This window comes from Strix aluco, chromosome 27 (assembly GCF_031877795.1).
Source record: "Strix aluco isolate bStrAlu1 chromosome 27, bStrAlu1.hap1, whole genome shotgun sequence".
Classification (NCBI taxonomy): Eukaryota; Metazoa; Chordata; class Aves; order Strigiformes; family Strigidae; genus Strix; species Strix aluco.
This window is the reverse complement of record NC_133957.1, coordinates 173932-190991: the sequence shown is the minus strand read 5'-3', so window position 1 is coordinate 190991 and position 17060 is coordinate 173932. Positions and strand designations below refer to the sequence as shown.

General features: G+C 67.9%; 1 protein-coding gene across 1 annotated transcript; it reads left to right on the top strand.

Moving 5' to 3' along the window:
• The first annotated feature begins 2091 nt into the window (after positions 1–2091).
• On the top strand, positions 2092–16196 carry NXPH4 (neurexophilin 4). Its single transcript, XM_074807510.1, has 2 exons — positions 2092–2215; positions 15326–16196. The coding sequence occupies exons 1-2, from the start codon at positions 2168–2170 to the stop codon at positions 16091–16093; spliced, it is 816 nt and encodes a 271-aa protein (XP_074663611.1). The 5' UTR covers positions 2092–2167; the 3' UTR covers positions 16094–16196.
• The last annotated feature ends 864 nt before the right edge of the window (positions 16197–17060 follow it).

Genomic DNA, 17060 nt, shown 5'->3' with positions numbered 1-17060 from the left:
GGGGCGCAGGGCCGCGGCGGGGGCCCCCTGGCACCCCCCACCCGCGGCCGGACCCTCAGCCCCGCACCAGCCCCCCGCCCCCCTCCAACACCAGCCCCCCCGACACCAGCCCCCCCCGCACCCCTCCCTCACCAGCCCCCCCCGCACCCCCCCCCGCCTCCCGCCGGTGCCGAGCCGAGGGCGCGGCTGCTGCCTTTGAAAAGCCCCAAACCCTCAGCGAAGGATCCGGCGCGGCCTCAGATCTATTTCAATACCGGCTCTTTGTTCACTTATCGGGTTCTTATATCTCCTCTAGAGGTTTTTTCCTCTCTTTCCCCTCTCCCCCCCCCCCCCCTTTTCTCTTCTTTTTCCTTCAATCTTTTTAATTATTTTAAACCTTTACTTGTTTGTCCTCGCAGTGCTCTGTCCTCCCCGATCTTAGGCCTGTGGGCTGTTAATTGTGTGGGAGGGGTCTGCCCGGCCCCCCCGGAGCTCCCACAGACCCTGTTGAGACCGTTGCGGACCCCAGGACCCCCCCGGGTGTTGATGGTGTGGGGCGAGGCCCCGGCCACGCGGGGGGAGCGGGTCTGGAGGGGCCCGTGCGGGCGGGGGGGTTCGGCTGCTCCGTCCCTCCCGCAGCCCGGGGCCAAACGGGGTAAATGCAGCACTAGGGTGTGTGGGGGGGTGTGGGACCCTGGCTGCGCGGGGACCGGAGCATGGGCCATGGGCACCAGCCCCGAGAGGGGTCTGGGGGGTCCGTCCCTGGAGCGAGGGGTCCCCGCACCCCAGCTGCGGACCCTGAGCACAAGGGGCCATGTGCCAGCGCGGTGCTGTGGCCGGGAGCTGGCACAGGCCAGGCCTGCGCTGCCCGGGGCTGCTGGGGGCTGCTGGGGGCTGCTGGGGCTGGCCGGGGGCTGCTGGGGGGCTGCTGGGGGCTGCTGGGAGGCTGCTGGGGGCTGCCAGGGGCTGCTGGGGGCTTCTGGGGGGATTCCCGGGGCTACTGAGGGATTGTGTGGGGCTGGCATGGGGCTGGCATGGGGCTGGCTGGGGCCCCACAGCTCCAGGACTCCTGGATCCTCCCGCTCCGCTTCGGCGCTGCCCTCTCCTTTTCCTTTCCTTTCTCTCCGTTTCCCTTCATTTCTCTCCCTCTCCCCTTCTGTTGCTTATTTCTCCTTTACCTTTTATTCATTCCGTCTCCACACGTTCGCCCGTTCTGCAGTGCCCCCCCCGTCCTGTGCTTGCCCCCAGACCCCGCCGGCAGCTTCCTGGGGAAGGCGCCTGGATAATAATAGTAATAACAGTAACAATAATAGTAATAACAGTAAAGTGTCAGTGCTGGGGAGGGCTCCCTGCCGAGCTGGGGGTGAGAACACCTGGCAGACCCCTCTGAGAGGGGCCCGGCACTGGGCTGGGGGGATGAGCACACGCGTGTGCGTGTGTGTGCACACGTGTGTACATGCAGGCGATGTGGGTCGCGTGTCCAGTCCGAGACACGGGGCGTGGGGGGGGGGTGGGGTGGGCACCCTCGGTGTGTGCAGGGGGCCTGGGGGCTGCCCCCCAAGGACCCTCCCGTCGGGTGGTTCTGCTGGAGTCTTTGGGGGGGCCCAGCAGCAGGGGATCCTCTCCCCTCCAGCTGGGCAAGATGAGGATGGGCAGGAGTGTCCCCCCCCGGGTGCTAACACATCCCCCCAGACAGGAGCGGGACCTGGGGCGTCCTGGGGTCTCCTGGAAGAGGGGGGCAGGAGCGGGGGCATCCCGGGGTGCCGGGGTCTCCTGGAAGAGGGGGGAAAGACCGGGGGGGTGCCAGGGTGTCCTGGAAAGGGGGGCAGAACTGGGGAGTTCTCGGGGTCTCCCGGGAGAGGGGGGCAGAACCGGGGGGGTGCCGGGGGTCTCCTGGAAGAGGAAGGTAGCCCCGGCTCTGGCCCCTCCCCGGGCACCGGGCTGGCCCGGGGGCCGGGTCCCCGGGCGCCCCCCGGAGCCGCCCCCGCCGCCGCCCGGTGCCCGGTGCCCGGTGCCCCCCCCGCGGGGGCGGCGGGCCGGGATTGGCGGGGCTCCGCGGAGGCGCCGCCCGGCCCCAGCAAGTCTCCAACTTTCTTCCTGCCTCCCCTCGCCGCCGCCTCCCGCCGCCGCCCGCCGCCGCCCGCCCCGCCGCGCTCCCTCCAGCCCGGGAGCCCCGCGGAGCCCCGCGATGCTCCGCCGCCGCCTGCCCCTGCTCGGGCCCTGGCTGCTGCTGCAGGTACGGGGGGGCCGGGCGCGCCCCGCCCGCACCCGCCCGCGGGCGGCAAAGTTGCTGCTGCCGCCGGGGGGGTGCGCGGCACCGGGGGGGCGCGCGGCACCGGGGGGGTTGCGGTTCCTGGGGGGGGTGGTCGTGCAGTTATTGGGAGGGTGACACAATTGCGGGGGGTCCGCGCCGTTCCGCGGGGGGGGACGTGCAGTGGAGGGGGGGGGACGTGCGGCTACTGGGGAGATGTACGGTTGGCGGGGGGGGGGGGTCGTGCAATCGCGCGGGGGCTCAATCGCGGAGGTAGCGGGCGACTTGGGGGGGCTTGTGCAGTCCTGAGGGAGGGGGTCGTGCAGTCACGGGGGGGCGGCGTTTGCGGGGAGGTGAACGGGAGAGTTGTATGGCGTGGGGGGCGCCGGGCAAGGCTCGCACAGCGGAGGGGGGGCTCCTGCTCGCCCCAAGTTGGCGAGGGCTCGGGGCTGTCCCGGACTCTGCGCGGGGGGCGCGGGGCACCGCGCTCGGACACCGGGCGCAGTTGGGGCCGGGGGGAGCGGCGGCGGGTCCCGCCGCTGATGCACCTCCCGAACACCCCCCGGTCGCGAGCAGCCCCCCCCGCCCCCCCCCCCGCTGCAGAGCGCGGAAGGCGCCGTCTGGCAGGTGCGGGGGGGATGGGGGGGGGCGAGACGCGCGAGACGGAGCCGTGTGTGAGCGTGGGGGCGGCCCTGCGTGGGCCGGTCGGTCCCTGTGCCGGGGGGGCTCAGCGGGGGGGGCCGGGGCCCCTGCGCGCCCGGGGGTGCTCTTGTCCCGCACCCGCATCGCACCTGAGGGTGGGAGCTGCGGGCCCGGGCCTGCGGCGGGAGGGGGCAGGGTGAGCCCCCCCCCCCCGCTCTGCTGTGCCGGGGAGCGCGGGGGGGCCCTGCTGCGCCCAGAAGCAGAGCTGGGGCAGTAGAGGCTTCCCCGGCTCCGCCAAGGGTGTGAGCACTGAAACCACCTGCAGAGGTGATGCCTCATTTCTGTCCTGACTTGGTGCGGGCTCAGGTCCCGCACTGGTGTGGCCTTCGCCTCTGCCCGGGGGGGCATCCCCCCCCCAGCTCCGGCCCCCATCTTGCCGGGGCGCCCCGCAGCCGGGAGGTTGCTGCGCTGGGCGTTTGCTCCAGGGCCAGGCTTGGCCTCGCTGAGGCGGGCGGGGGGCTTTGCCTGTTTGTGCCCCTTTTCCTGGCGGTAGAGGTTGAGGAGAGGCTGCGGACGCAGAGACACCCTCCCCGCCCGCAGAGCCCCCCCCGCCATGTCCCCCGGGCCCAGATACGAAACGCTTCCCAAGGCCACTCACCCCTGCGTGTCCCCCCTGTGCCACCTCCTCTTGGAGCCCAGTGAGGCTTCGCCCCCCCGGTGGGAGCTGCCGGGTTTGGGGGCTACAGCTGCATCTGGCACCAGCGTCTGTGGTGGTCATGAATGGGGGGATTTGTGCCCCCCCCCGGCCCTGCCGGGGGGGCCGGGCTCATCACTCGGCAGATCTGATTTCCTGACACTCCATTTTTACTTTCTGTGTTTCATGAATAAAATCAAACGAGTCAATTCCCTCTTGGGAATTGGATGCACATCAGGGACACCCCCCCCCCCCCCCAACCCTACCCCCCAGGCGAAGGCTCTTGCAACTTGTCTCTCTGGCAGCTCCTCTCTGTGTATAGAGACGAGAGATGTGTGTGTGTCTGTGCGTGGGGGTGGCTCTGCATGACCCCCCCCTCCCCGTGTCCATCTAACGCGGAGCATCTGTCGGTGCTGGAGCTGCTTCAAGACAAATGGGTTTGTTTTGATGAAATCAGGAGCAGGGCGCTGCCCCTGTCCCCCCCTGCCCGCACAGGCAGCAGCGGGGGGCGGGAGGTGGGGGCTGGCAGCCGAGGGGAGCGGGCGCACCCCGGGATCCCGCCCCGTGCATGGGGAATAACCCGGGAGGTGCCGGCGGGGGCAGCGAGCCCCAACCTCTGCGGTGCGGGGCTGCCCGGCCAGGCCGCCGGGGCGGGAGCTGGAGCCGCTCCTGCCCCCTCGGTCCTCTGGGCCTGGTGGGGAGAAACTTCCCGGGCCCCTGCTCGGGGAACAGGAGGGGGCCTGGCGGGTGGGGGGGCCCCGCCGGCAACCCCGCGCCCCCGTCGCTGCACTGGACCTGGGCTCCCAGTGCCCGGGGCCGGGGTTGTGGTGGCAGCGGTGGGCGAGGGGGCAGATGTGGCCGCCCCCCCGGGCCAGCACCTGGGGGGTGTTTGCGAGAGGGTTCCTGCTGCAGGGAGGACAGACACCCCCCCCCCCCGCGGTGTCCCCCCGCCGCGCTGTGTGTTTGCTGATTGTCCCTGCTGGGTGTGTGTGCGGCTGTGCTCTCCCTGCTGGGATGGACAAGCTCTCCCGGCCCAGCGGGCGCCCGGCTCCGCTCTGTGTGTGCACATCGCCTCCCCCGGGCCCCCCACCCTCCACGGCTGCCGCTTCTCCCTCCCTGCGCCCGGGCTCGGGATGGCAACACTTGGGCAGGCGGCAGAGACGCTGCCCGGTGCTCCCCGGGGTGATCTCCCTGCCTCAGGCTGCTGGTTTATGGCCATGCATTAGATTTTTTTCTGTACATTGAGCATTAAATCTTGGGGGTCCCTCAGGGTAGGGCTGGTTTGGGTCCTGTCCAGCCCCCCAGGGGCGCCCGGGAGCAACGGCTGGGACACACAACGGCAGGCCGGGGGTAGCTCCCGGGTGCTGCCTGCAGCTGTCCCTGGGCTCGAGGGGCAGCTGTAATTCTGCAGAGGAAGGGCAGTTCCCGGCCAGCAGCTTCCGAGCCTTCCCGAGAGGCCGATGCCAGCCTCGGCCCCGCTTCCCGATGCCCGGGTGACGGCATGATCCAGACCAGTGCCGAGCAAGAGCCAGCGGTGGGGGGTGGCATGCCGCCGGCCCCGGCACAGGCAGGAGCAGGCAGGTGTAGCCAGGCTGCCCGGGAGGAGAGCGGGGTGTGCTGGCTGGGCACAGCAGCGGGGCTGGAGCCGGGACATGGGGTGTCCTTCTTCCCCCCTGCTCCAGCCCCGCTGCCTGCCTGTGCCTTTGCAGGAACGTGCCTCCCCGGCACCGTGCCTCGGTTTCCCTCCTTCCTGGCGGGTGGGGAGGTGAGACAGCGGGTGTCTGTGAAGCACCTGGAGTGTTGCTGGCAGGTTTTCCTTCCTGGATTAACCCTTCCCAGGAAAATCCTGCCTTGCAGTGCCAGTGGCCGTGCCAGCAGGAGAGTGGTGGCGTGGGACGCCAGCCTCCGGGAAACTCACCCCGCTTCATTCCCTTTCCCTCGCTGTCACCCAAGAGCTGTCACACGTCTGCTGGGTTGTTGGCTGACAGATGGCTTTGCTCTTAAGCAGATGCTGGCAGCCCTTTTGGTGCAAGGACACCCCTATTCACCCACCCCCCGGCTCCCATTAATGGGGAGAATTTAACCGTTTCCTGGCTCAGAGACATGTACCCCATCTGGGGCCAGGGGAGGGTAAATGGGGTTTGGGTGGCGGTGCTGCCCTGCAGCCCCTGTCTGGCCGAGGGTCCCTCCGGGCTCAGAGCTGCAGGGACCGTCCCGGCAGGACGGTGCCCGGGCGGCCGGGGCTGGGGAGGCGGCTCCGTGCGTCCCCCCACTCCCAGCTCCTGCGGATCTCCCGAGCTGACCGTGGTTGCGGCGGGTGCTGTGTGCTCAGCATGGCTGAGCTAATCTATCGCCAAACAAACACACGCTGTTATTCTGAAAGAAGGTTTCCAAGCGACTCATTTCCCTTTTTTTAATAACTCTTCCCTGTGGTGCCCTTTGCACCCTGAGCTGGGAGATTCAATAAGGCTGGAGCCTGGAGCGTGGCGCGGCTCAGCCTCCCGCTGAGGGGGGGCAGTGGCTGGGGAGGGGGGGCACCCAGGGGTGCCCTGCAGCCAGACCCATTTCTGCTCTTCCACTGTGCTGCTCTGGCTGAAATCTGAAATCTGGGGCCTGCTTTATTGCTTCCCCCCCCCCCGCCTCTTGTTTTTAATTGCCACTTTTCTGCCGGGTGCTCGCAGGGGGGCTGCGAGGGGGTGGCCAGAGCTGGGACAGTGAGGCAGCGGCAAAGCGGGCGCTTCCCTCTGCGACAGCAGCCCCGAGCCGAGCGCCCCTCAGCCCCACTGCTAAGCACACCCGTGCCAATTAACACTCCCAGATTAATGACTTTTGTCCCCCCTCCCTGCATCCACAGCTCCTCCTCTCAGGGAGCCAAAGTCCCGGCAGCCAGTGGCCAACAGTGGGGCGATGCCGCGCTGAGACCCCGGCAGCTGAAGGCTCCCACCCCCCCTGCCTGCCCTGGCCAAGCTCCAGCATCTCTGAAGAGCTGCCTGGCTCAGCCTTCGCGCTCGGGCGCTGAAGGTAAATGGCCCAGGAAAGATGAAGCTTCCTCTCCAGCCGCTTGGATTGCTACTAAAGAAATAATCACGTCCCTGTGCCCGTGTTCCCCCCTCCCCGCCTTTTTTCCTGATCGCTGTTGCAAAAGGAAAGTCATTGTGGAAATGAGCGCCCAGCCTGCAGAAATGATCAGCTGCAAAGCGCCTGCAGGGCCCTGCGCTCGCCGGGGGATTCATTTTCCCCTCCCCAAATAAATCGCCATCAGCCCCCGTTGCACAGGCAGGGGCTGGCCGCTGGAACCGGGGCACGGCGGGTAGCGCAGCCCCGTGCCGGCGTCACAGACCCCTCCGACCCGCGGCTGTCCCAGCAGCTGGGCTGGCCTTGGCAGGCGTCACGGGGGGCAAAGACCCTCTCGTTCCTCCTCCTGCCCCGCCGCAGCCCCGGGCAGTGGAGCCTCTGTCCTCGGGTGCCCAGCGGACAGGGTGATGCTTTACAGCTCCTCGCCTCGGGGCCGGGAGCCCCGGCAGGACGGTGCGTGCGAAGCGGGGGCCGAACCCGGCCCCGGAGGCTCACGAGGGGGCTCCCGGAGGACATGGGGCTGCAGGGACCCCTCACCCCCTGCTCCTGGCCGGAGCCGCTGCCTGGCTGCAGCGGGGCACGGTCCTTGTCACCCCAGGACGGCGCAGCCCCAGAGGAGCTGCGGCCCCAGCGATGCCCTTGAGGGTCCCCTGCGCCCCTGGGTCCTTTGGAGGGTCTTAATCAGCCTCTGCTGCCGGGGGGGGCAGAGGCAGCCGTGTCCCTGCCGCTGCTCCTCCCTTCCTTCCCCTCCCGGGGAGAACAGACCTCGGCTGGCCCTGGGAATGTGCCAGGGGGCAGATGGGGGCAGTAGGTGGGATGCAGAGCGGGAGGGGCAAGGGGACAGGCTCCCCACTGAGGGGTCAGCCCCACGTTTGCCTCTCTCCGTGGTGACCTTCGCACCGGCCCTGCCTCATCGGAGAGGGGTGGAGGTGGTGCAGGGGGGAGGGGGGGCTGGAAATGCAATTTATGATCCCGCCTGATACGATCTTATAAAATTTCCCGGGCACACTCGAAATTACATTTCCATAGCTCAGGAGAAGCGATCTCCTCACACGCCGATACCTGCCACTTTTATGGCTACATTTATTGCAATAATAAAGTGAAATGGTGAGGCGAGGGGGTGGGGGCGGGCGGGGGGGGGGGGGGAGGCAGCTGGGCAGAAGGTGGGGGCTGCGTTCCTCAGGGCCTGGTGTCCCTCTGGTCTGGGGGGGCTCAGGGGAAGCTGCCACCTCTCTACACCCCCAGGAAAGACCTCGCCTGCCAGAGAGCTGAGGCAGCTCTGGAGGGGTGGAGGGAGCCCCAGGCACAGCCTGCTCCACGGCGGGGAAACTGAGGCAGAGCCACAAGGGCTGAGGAGGGGGAAGAGGGGCCTGGCTGGGCACCCCTGGCTGCTGGGGATGCAGGAGTGACCTGGGACTAGTCCCTGCTGGCTCTGCCTCCGTTTCCCCACACGTCGTCCGTGTGAGCTGCCCGTGTCTGCCTGCTCCTGAGCGCGAGGGGGCTCAGCCGAGGGAGCCGCGACCCGGGCACTGCACGGGAGGGGAGCAGCCCCTCTCCCCAGTGAACCCCAGCCCCTCCTTCCCCGCCCCTGTGCGGTGCCAGGTCTCGCCGGCCAAGCCGAGCCGGGCGTTCTGGGTAGGGTGGGCTCTGGCTGACTCCGGGGGAGGCTGGCGACCCGCTGCCTGGGCGAGCAGGATTCCATCTCCTCCAAGCCCATCAGCCCGCGTGTCCCTGTCCCTCCGTCCACCCCGTGCCCCCTCGCCGCTGGCTTGCACACACCCGCCTGCACAGCCCTCTCCCCCTTCCCGCTCCGTTTATCTCCTCATTTTCTCATTCATTCTCTTTTCTTCCTTGAGTCCAATGAGTCACACAAGCCCTGAATCCTTTGCCTGGTGCTGTCTCCTCCCTTCTATTATATTTTTTCCTTTGCTCTTAACAGCACTTTTCTTTTTCACCCGTGGGGGGAGAGACTGGGGATGTACATTTTTCCCTGCTCCCCCCGCAGCCACCTACCATCTCCTGTCTCACCATGAAACCCTTAAAAGTAATAAATAAATAAAACAATGGCTGAGAAAAGAAAAGGCAGGAAACGAGTGACAGGGAAAAGGAACCAAAACGAAAGAAAGAAGAAAGAGGAAAAAAAAAGTCCTACTCGGGCTATGAAATATTTATTAGCCAGCGCGTGCCGAGCGCGTTAATAAAGCCGCAGCATTTGCATATTTTTTCTGTCTGTGAGGAGCGAGGTGTCTGTTTAGGGGGTGAAGGCAAACGCGCCTGTGGGAAGCCGATTTCTCCCAGCCCTGCGCAGGTCGCGCTCTCACACGAGGTGACACCGGCCCTTGCGCGAGCATCGCTTCGGGTAGGGGTGTCACCGGGAGCAGGACCCCGGCATGCCCGGGGTGGGTGCCGGCAGTCCCGTGGCACTGGAATGACCCCGGGGTGGCTTTGGCCAGCTCGTCCGGGCTCCCCCCGCCGAGGATGTGCTGGCGCTGGGTTCACCCATCCTGGCGCTGGGGCTCTGCTGGCGCCTGCCCGCGGTGCCGGGGTGCGTGCGGGCTGCTGCGCCAGCACGGCAGAGGCTGAGGAGAGACCACGAGGCCTTTGGGTGGTCATGCTGAGCTCACCTCCGGGGCAGGATTTGTCCGGCTGTCACCGCGACCGTGCGCGTGGCAGGGTGGCCATGCCTGAGCGCATCCCGACGTGTCCCCACCTGTCACCCGCTCGACCCCTCGGTGCCTGGGATTGGGGCAGGTTCAGCATCCCCTGGAGCACAACGCCCTTTCGCCCCCCCGCATCCGTCCTGCCCCGTGGTGCTGGGGTGAGTGGGGCAGCCAGCACTGCTGCTGCGGCTGGGTGGGGGCTCCTGGCCAGGGGCAGGTGGGGGCGGGAGGAGGGGGCTGAGGGATGCCAGGGGGCTGCGAGGTGAGGAGGGGGCAGGCTGTGGTGGACGGGGGGGGCCTGGCTTGGGGCAGGCCGCTGCCTGCACAGATGCGGGGGGGTGGTGTGCCGTGCATGGCAGGGCCGGTGATGGCTGTGCCAGTGAGGGTGGCGGGGGGCACCGAGCAGAGCCACCCCCCCCTGGGTGCCCCTGCCCTGGAGCTGGGGACGGGCTTTCAAGTGTCTTCGGGCTGGGAGTCAGTGGGGCACAGGGGTGGCTGCTGGGACAGCCAAATGGGTTTCGCTTCTTGCCTTTGTGAGGCTGAGATGGGGGGCTCTGCTCCTCCTCCCGAGACTGTCCTGCACCCCATCCCTGCAGACCCTGCCTGCGACACCCCACGCCTGCCTGCAGCCCTCCCCGATCGCCCTGCTGGGCTGCGCGCTGCTGCCGTCCTGGGCCCTCTCACCCGCCCCGCTCCCTGTCATGCGTCCCTGCCCGTCTGCCCTTGAGTCCTCGCTGCTGGAGGAGCAGCATCCTCAGCCGCAGCCTCCCCAGGCAGGGACAGGCAGCCAGGCTGGGTCTCGCCCTGCGCATCTGGTCTGCAGCCCCTGGGCCCCTCCCGGCCCCACCAGCTCCCCGGGCCCAGCCCAGATGTGCTCAACAGCAGGTTAAGTCGTTGCCCTGGCACCAAGGAATCATCACAGTGCATTTGCCTCACGGGGACTTTCATTAGCAGCCTGCCACTCACCAGCCCCGTCCCCACCGAGCAGCTGCTTGTGCCCAGCGCGGCAGCGGCAGAGGCAGAGGCAGATGCGTGGCCGTACCCCCAACGCGCTGGGGCGAGTGCACTGGCGGCACAGGGACGTGTCATCCGGGGTGCACAGACACACCGAGGAGCAGAGGCACTGTTGGTGCATGTGTGTGTAACCGTGCACGTGTGCACACAGATGTGCTCGCAGGGACGTGTGAAGGCATTCGGCTGCGCGCAGAGCGGCGCACATGTGCGCGAGGAACCGCAGGCGCTTGTTCATTTGTTGCATTCACCTGCACCTTGCTGCAGGTGCACCCTGGGCCAGGCAGGCACTGGGCGGTCTGGGCGCACGCTCACGCAGACATGGGAGCACGCGTACTCGGAGCTCACCATGTGCTCTCGCCCACATGCAGTCGTTCAGACATGTATCGCATGCCTCGGTGTGCTCGGGCGCGCGCTCGGGTCCCTCCCCGTGGCCCAGCAGAGCCCACCGCCGCACCGCGTCACCCTGCCACCGCATTAGCACCCGCACGGCGCCAGCGAGATAAATGGGAGCTGTCACAGGCACCTTGTTTGCTGCTAACCTTTGGAAATGCCACAGTGCCCTGGGCTGCGCTGCGCCGGGGGGAGCGGGCCCACAGGGATTGTCGCTCACCACCTCCAATTAATCTCCTTGCACTAACGAAGGCAGGGGGGTGACAGGGGAGAGACCAGCTTGACCCTGCGCCCATGGGGAGAGCTGGAGACCCCAATCAGCAGATTGACGCCTGCTCAGCCCGCAGCGAGGCGGGGGACGGCTCGGAGGCAGGTGCAGGGGACAGGCTGGCTGTAGGGACAGGGCTTTTGGGGAGGGTTGTCGCAGGTGCTCTGCTCCCAGCGCAGGCAGGGGCTGTGTAGCCTTGAGGTGGTACCCCATCAGCCACAGCCCGTTCGCAGGGTGCTGGGAGCTCATCACAGCCTGCACGGGGCAGCCGGTCCACCCTGCCCCTCCCCGCGCTGATCCGCTCACCTCCACCAAGGTGACCGTGGGTCTCGGGGGAGCAGCTGACGGCGCTTGGCCCTGCCAGCAAATGGGATGTGAGTGGCCATCACTGCTGGTCCTGACAAGCCAAATTGATGCCGGCACCGAGAGCCTTCCCAGTCCCTCCACAGCCACCCCCAGCCCTTCCTGCATCCTTGCCTGGCTGCTTGTGCACATGCGGAGCGACACACGGGTGCCTGCAGACGCCCGGCAGCCCTGCACAGCTCCACACATGTACGAAAAAGTGCACGAGGGTCTTGAGAGCAGCAAAACCGTATATCGTTGTCTTGGAGTAATGTGTGGATGCAGCAGCGCATGCAGGTGTAACAGTAAAGAACAAGCGTACCAGACACACGACTGGTGCATCGCAGCAGAGCCCAGCACGCGGCAGGGCCAGGCATGGCCACCTCTGGCACGGGGGACTGATCCTGGTGCAGCCGCGGAGGGAGGGGGCTCTGCACACACGCGTGCAGGGCCGGGAGGCTCTGGGATCCCCATGTGCGCCCGTGAAGCGTGTCTGAGACGTTCATGTGCACGTGTGTGCGTGCTGCTCCCCGACCACTCACAAGCAGAAACATTAATATTTAACGCGAGGTGTGAGTGGGACCTGCCCTGAATGCTGACAGTGCTGGCAGGGTGCAGGGGGGTGACCTTGGCTCCCCTCGGCGCTTGCCGGGGCCCCGCTCCGCTGTGCCCCTTGCCCACAGGCCCTGAGACCCCCGGCTGGGCATGGGAAGCCGTCCTGGGGCTGCAGCAGGGGCTGCGGTGGTGAGGGTCTCCCGCGTGCCCCCGTGCTGCCCGCGGCCCCAGCCGCCCCAATCGATAGCCCCGGCTGCGTCGGCAGTCGCTGCCCTGCTCTGCAATTCCCTTTCATCCCCCGCTCCCCCGGCGGCAGCTCCTGGGGAGGGACCTGCAGGTGGGGGAGGGCTGCCAGCCCGGCCCCTCGCCCTGAGGGGCTGGGGGGCACCTCTCCCCCCGCAGGGACAGGGGCCTCTCTCCCCTGGGAGTGCCCTGCCCGTGCCCCACAGCCCCTGGCCCCATCCTGCCCCAGTCTTGGGCCCAGGCCTGGCCTGGGGACCCACAGCCCTCGGTCATGGAGGGAGCTGGTGCCAGCACCTCCTTCCCCAGTGCGTGCCCGTCCCTGGCACTGCCCTGTCCCTGCTGCCTCTCTGTCTCCATCAGTTCCCTGTCCCAGCCGCGTTCCCATCGCATCCCCATCTCCTCTGGATCCCCCTCACTGCTAATAGGGGATCATGGAAGGAGGATGAATTGGGGAGGGAAACTGAGGCAGGGGGAGGAGGCCCACGGTGGCTCACGTAGCTCTGCTGGGGGACCCAGTCGTCCTGGCCCGCGGCCCCAGCTGAGATGGAAAGCCAGCACAGAGCTGAGAAGCCTCCAGAAATCTTTCCCGGGCTGGCGGGGGCTCATGTTTGTGTGTGCCCCTGTGGGCTGCAGCCTCCACGCTGCTCCCTGGCCCCACTCCGTGGGTGCAGGCGGGTTTTGGGGGCTCCCACCACTCCAGCTGCAGGGTGACTGGTGTCCCTCGCCCGCCTGTCTCCCACTGCCCCCACGGTGGGTCACGGGGGCTCCCTGGCTGGTGAATATGCACGAGGGCGTTGACGATGGAGCGCAGCCGGGGCGGAGGGTGAGTGGCCGTGTCACCGGGGCCACCGTCCGCCCCCACCCCCTGCAAAACGCCGCTCTCCTGGCTGGAGGGGGTGTGCTGGGGGGCTGCCCTTCTCCCCCTCCCCCATTTATCTCTCCATCTCCCGGTCCTGCCATGCTCGCTCCCTCTCTGCCTGGTGAAGGCACCCGGCTTTGAAGCTGCGTTGAAATATAGATAAGGGCGAAGGCAGCAGCCGCGCTCAAAGAGAGACGGGAGGGAGCCGGGGGACGGCCAGACGGGAGTGGGGGGCTGCGGGGATGCTCAGCCGCAGCTTCGCGCTGCACAGCCCCTGTGCCCCCTCCCTGGGCTGGGTTGAGACCCCACAAATCCTCCTCCCCTGCCCACAGGCCCGGCACAGGCAGCCCTGCCTGCACTGGCCAATTCCCTGGGCAGAGGCAGAGCCCGCCCAGAGTGGCCAGTGCCTGCAGCAGCAGCCCGGGATGCCTGCTCCTGCCCATCCTGCCTGCTCCTGCCCATCCTGCCTGCTCCTGCCTGCTCCTGCCCGTGCTGCCTCCTCTGCACAGGCCGGAGCAGATTTACGGCTCAGCCTGGCGCACGCAGAGTGGGGATAAGGCAGCAGAGCCCGCAGGCAGCAGCGTGCAGCCCTGGCTGGAGAGGAGCGGGGCGGCGGGGACAGCCGAGGTGCCGCTCCAGCCCTGGTGGGTGCCCAGCAGAGACCCGTCCCCGCACACAGAGCGGCCTGGCCGCGGAGGAGGGGTGCAGGGGGTCACCCCTCTCTGATGGGGGTCATGAGGACACTGTGCTCCGAGGGGGCAGCAGCATGGATCGTTCTGACGGTGCTGCAGGGGGGCTGGCGCTGGGCTGAGACCCCGGCAAGGGCAGGTGGGAGCCGTCCCCGGCACCTCTGCCCTCCCTCCAGCCCCGCTGGCCGCATTCAGTGCTGAGATGTGCCTCAGTTTCCTATGGGAGCACAGCGCCCCCCCCGCTCCCCCCAGGCCCTTCCAGCTGGTGCTTCTGCTCACTGCCCTCCTTCCCCGCTCCCCTCCTCCCCGCGTCCCCCTCGGAAAACAGGTTGTCCAGAGCAAAAACTGCCAGAGCAGCCCGAGCACCTGCCAGCTCACGGGCGACAGTGATTGACGAGGCTGGGGCGCCGGAGCAGCATCCTGCGCACCGGGAGCAGCTGGCAGGGCAGGCAGGGGCACGGCGGGCACTGGGGTGCGGAGCCGGGAGCAGCCAGGCTGAGGGACGGGGAAGCAGGGGGGCAGGCGGGCTCAGGCAAGGGAGGGACGCGGAACATGTCAGAGCTGGGGTCCCAGGGCTGACGAGGTGCCGGCTGGCTCCGCTCGCCGCTGCTGAGCCGTGCGATGTCGGTGCCTGGCAGGAGGGGGGGTCCCAGCCCCCTCGGTGTGGGGGGTCCCTTTCAGGACTGGTGTGGCTGGGAGCTGCTGCGTGACACCCCAGCACTGACTGCACCTCCGGGAGGTCCTGGGGTGCTAGTGCCCGTCGGCGCCTCCTTAACCGAGCTGGCAGCTCACCCAGGTTGGAGAGACCAGGCAGCTGGTCACCATTGCATCCCTGCGTCGATTTACCCCACCAGGAGAGGAGCTGCCTCTCCCCACGCCGTGAGAGCCCTTGCAAAGGGCCCCTGGCCCTGGGCTGGATGAGGGGGTGTCCCTGTGCCAGTGCAGGGGCCTTGCAGCTGGCTGGCATTTTCCTCCCCTCCGCTGCCCATCTCTTCCGCTTTTCCTGCAAATTCCCTTCCTCTTCAGGATGCAGAAAATGAACCCAGCCCCCACCCCCCCGCAAAGCAAGGGGTCCCCTTGCTCATTCCTCGTGCGCCCCCCCCGCACACAGTGCACCCTACTCTTCAGCCGCGTCCGCCCAGTGCAATTATCGCGGAGGGCGGAGTGGCTGCCGTGCAGCCTGGCGGGGGTCTCTGTAATTTCAGCGGCAGATCAGAGGCGCTGGGTAATGCAATTAGGCTTCCCTGGCAGGCGGCGCGGGGCTCTGATGCCTCCCGGTCTCTGTGCACGTTGCTGCCTGCCACCCCCACGCATTTTAATAGGCCTCAGCTGTGGTGGGGCAGCCAGTTACGAGTTGTCCGGCATCCTGCTTCGTCCTGCCTCGGGCACAGGGGTGATGCTGGAGAAGCAGCGCCAGCTCCTGGGGTGTGTCTGGGACAGGCCTGTGCGGGGCCGAGCAGCGCTTGGGGGTGGCGCGGGCAGGGTGCAGCTTTGCTCGGCTCCAGGAGGGCTGGGGACACGCTGCTGAAGGGTGCGTGGCCACAGAAGGGCTGCAGGGGTGCAGGAGGGGTACGCGGACACAGAAGGGTGCATGGGGACAGGCAGGAGGATGAGCGAGGGGGTGGCAGGCACAGCTCGTGCAGTCTCTGCCCTCTTTCCCCCAGACGGTGTGTGCTGGGGGCCACATCGCCAAGACCCTGGGGTACCTGGAGCTGGGCACCTCCGGCCTCCTCAAGGATGTCCCGTATGGCTCCCTGAAGCCCCCGGTGCTCAACCCTGGGCGGCTGATTCCAGCTGAGCCCCCCCAGGGCGCAGGGACACCCTCGGGCGCTGTGCGGAGCCCCTGGGACTGGCAGAAGAACCAGACGGCTGGGGAGCTGCCGAGCCCCCGTGCCCGGCGCAAGCCCTCGCTCAAGTCTGGCCGCACCAAGAAGATCTTCGGCTGGGGCGACTTCTACTTCAACATCAAGACGCTGAAGTTCAGCCTCCTGGTGACAGGGAAGATTGTCGACCACATCAACGGGACCTTCAGCGTCTACTTCCGCCACAACTCCTCCAGCCTGGGCAACGTCTCGGTCAGCATTGTGCCGCCCTCCAAGGCGGTGGGCTTCGAGGTGCTGGTGCCAGCCCCCCCGCCGCTCCCCCTCCCACCCCCCCAGCAGAGCACCCTGCCCGAGGGCCGCCCAGCCAAGGCCCTCAACTGCCACGTGGAGTATGAGAAGACCAACCGGGCGCGGAAGAACAAGCCCTGCCTGTATGACCCCTCCAAGGTGTGCTTCACCGAGCACACGCAGAGCCATGCCGCCTGGCTCTGCGCCAAGCCCTTCAAGGTCATCTGCATCTTCATCTCCTTCCTCAGCATCGACTACAAGCTGGTCCAGAAGGTCTGCCCTGACTACAACTTCCAGCATGACAACCCCTACTTTGGCTGACGGCCGTGGGAAGGGGCGGCGGGCGCTGGAGCTGGAGGCAGATGGGGGCCAGGGGCTCCTGCACTCCATCCTGGCTGCACAGTGCCTCCCATCGCCCCTGCACTGGCCCCCACTTTCATCCCTGCAGCACCTCCGTGGGGCACGGGGCCAGGGACAGCCCACCCGGGGCCCAGCTGGTGCAGGGGGTCCCGGCCCCACTGCCCACTGTGCTCCCATCCCTGCAGCTGGGCCGGGGGTGCAGGTGCGGGCCCCGGCCCCCCACCACGCGCCGGGGTCTGGGCTGGGGTCCCCGGGAGCGTGTGGGAGAGTCGGGGGGTAGAGCCGCATGCGATGGATCAGCTGGGCACGTGTCAGCTCTGGGGTGGGCAGGGGCGGGGGGGTGCAGAGGGGGGGTGCAGAGCTCGGGCCTCACCCTGTTTGCTGGGGGGGGTTTGTCTGATGCAGCCGCGGGAGATGGGCGGTGTGTGCGGACACGTGTGTGCACACCCGCCTCTGCATGTGCCAGGGCACCTCTCCAGGTATCCGGAGCCTCCCCCCCCCCGGCTGCGGCAGCATTGGGGCACCGACCCAAGCCCTGGTGCCCCACGGAGCCCCGATTCGCCGCCCCCGGCTGCCCCCCGCCGCCACGCCGTGAAGAAGCGCCCGGGGGTCCCTGTCCCCCCGGCCCTCGCTGGGGGCTGCCCCACCCTGGCTCTGGGCAGGGACTTCTTCATATTTTTTTAAGAAAAGTAAAATGGAAAAAAAGTGGAAAATAAAGAAAAACATTGGGGGAAAAAAAAAGGAGAAGTGGTGGCGTGTGCTGATCTCATCCCCCGCGGCGGAGCCCACGGTCCTCCCGCTGCCCCCGGGATGGAGGTTGGGGCGGGGAGCGAGGGGGGGGGGGGCAGGGATGGGGGCGCGGACGGCGCCGGGATCGGGGTACCCCATCGGGGCAATGGCGGGGGGGGGGCGGGCTGGACCTCCAGTT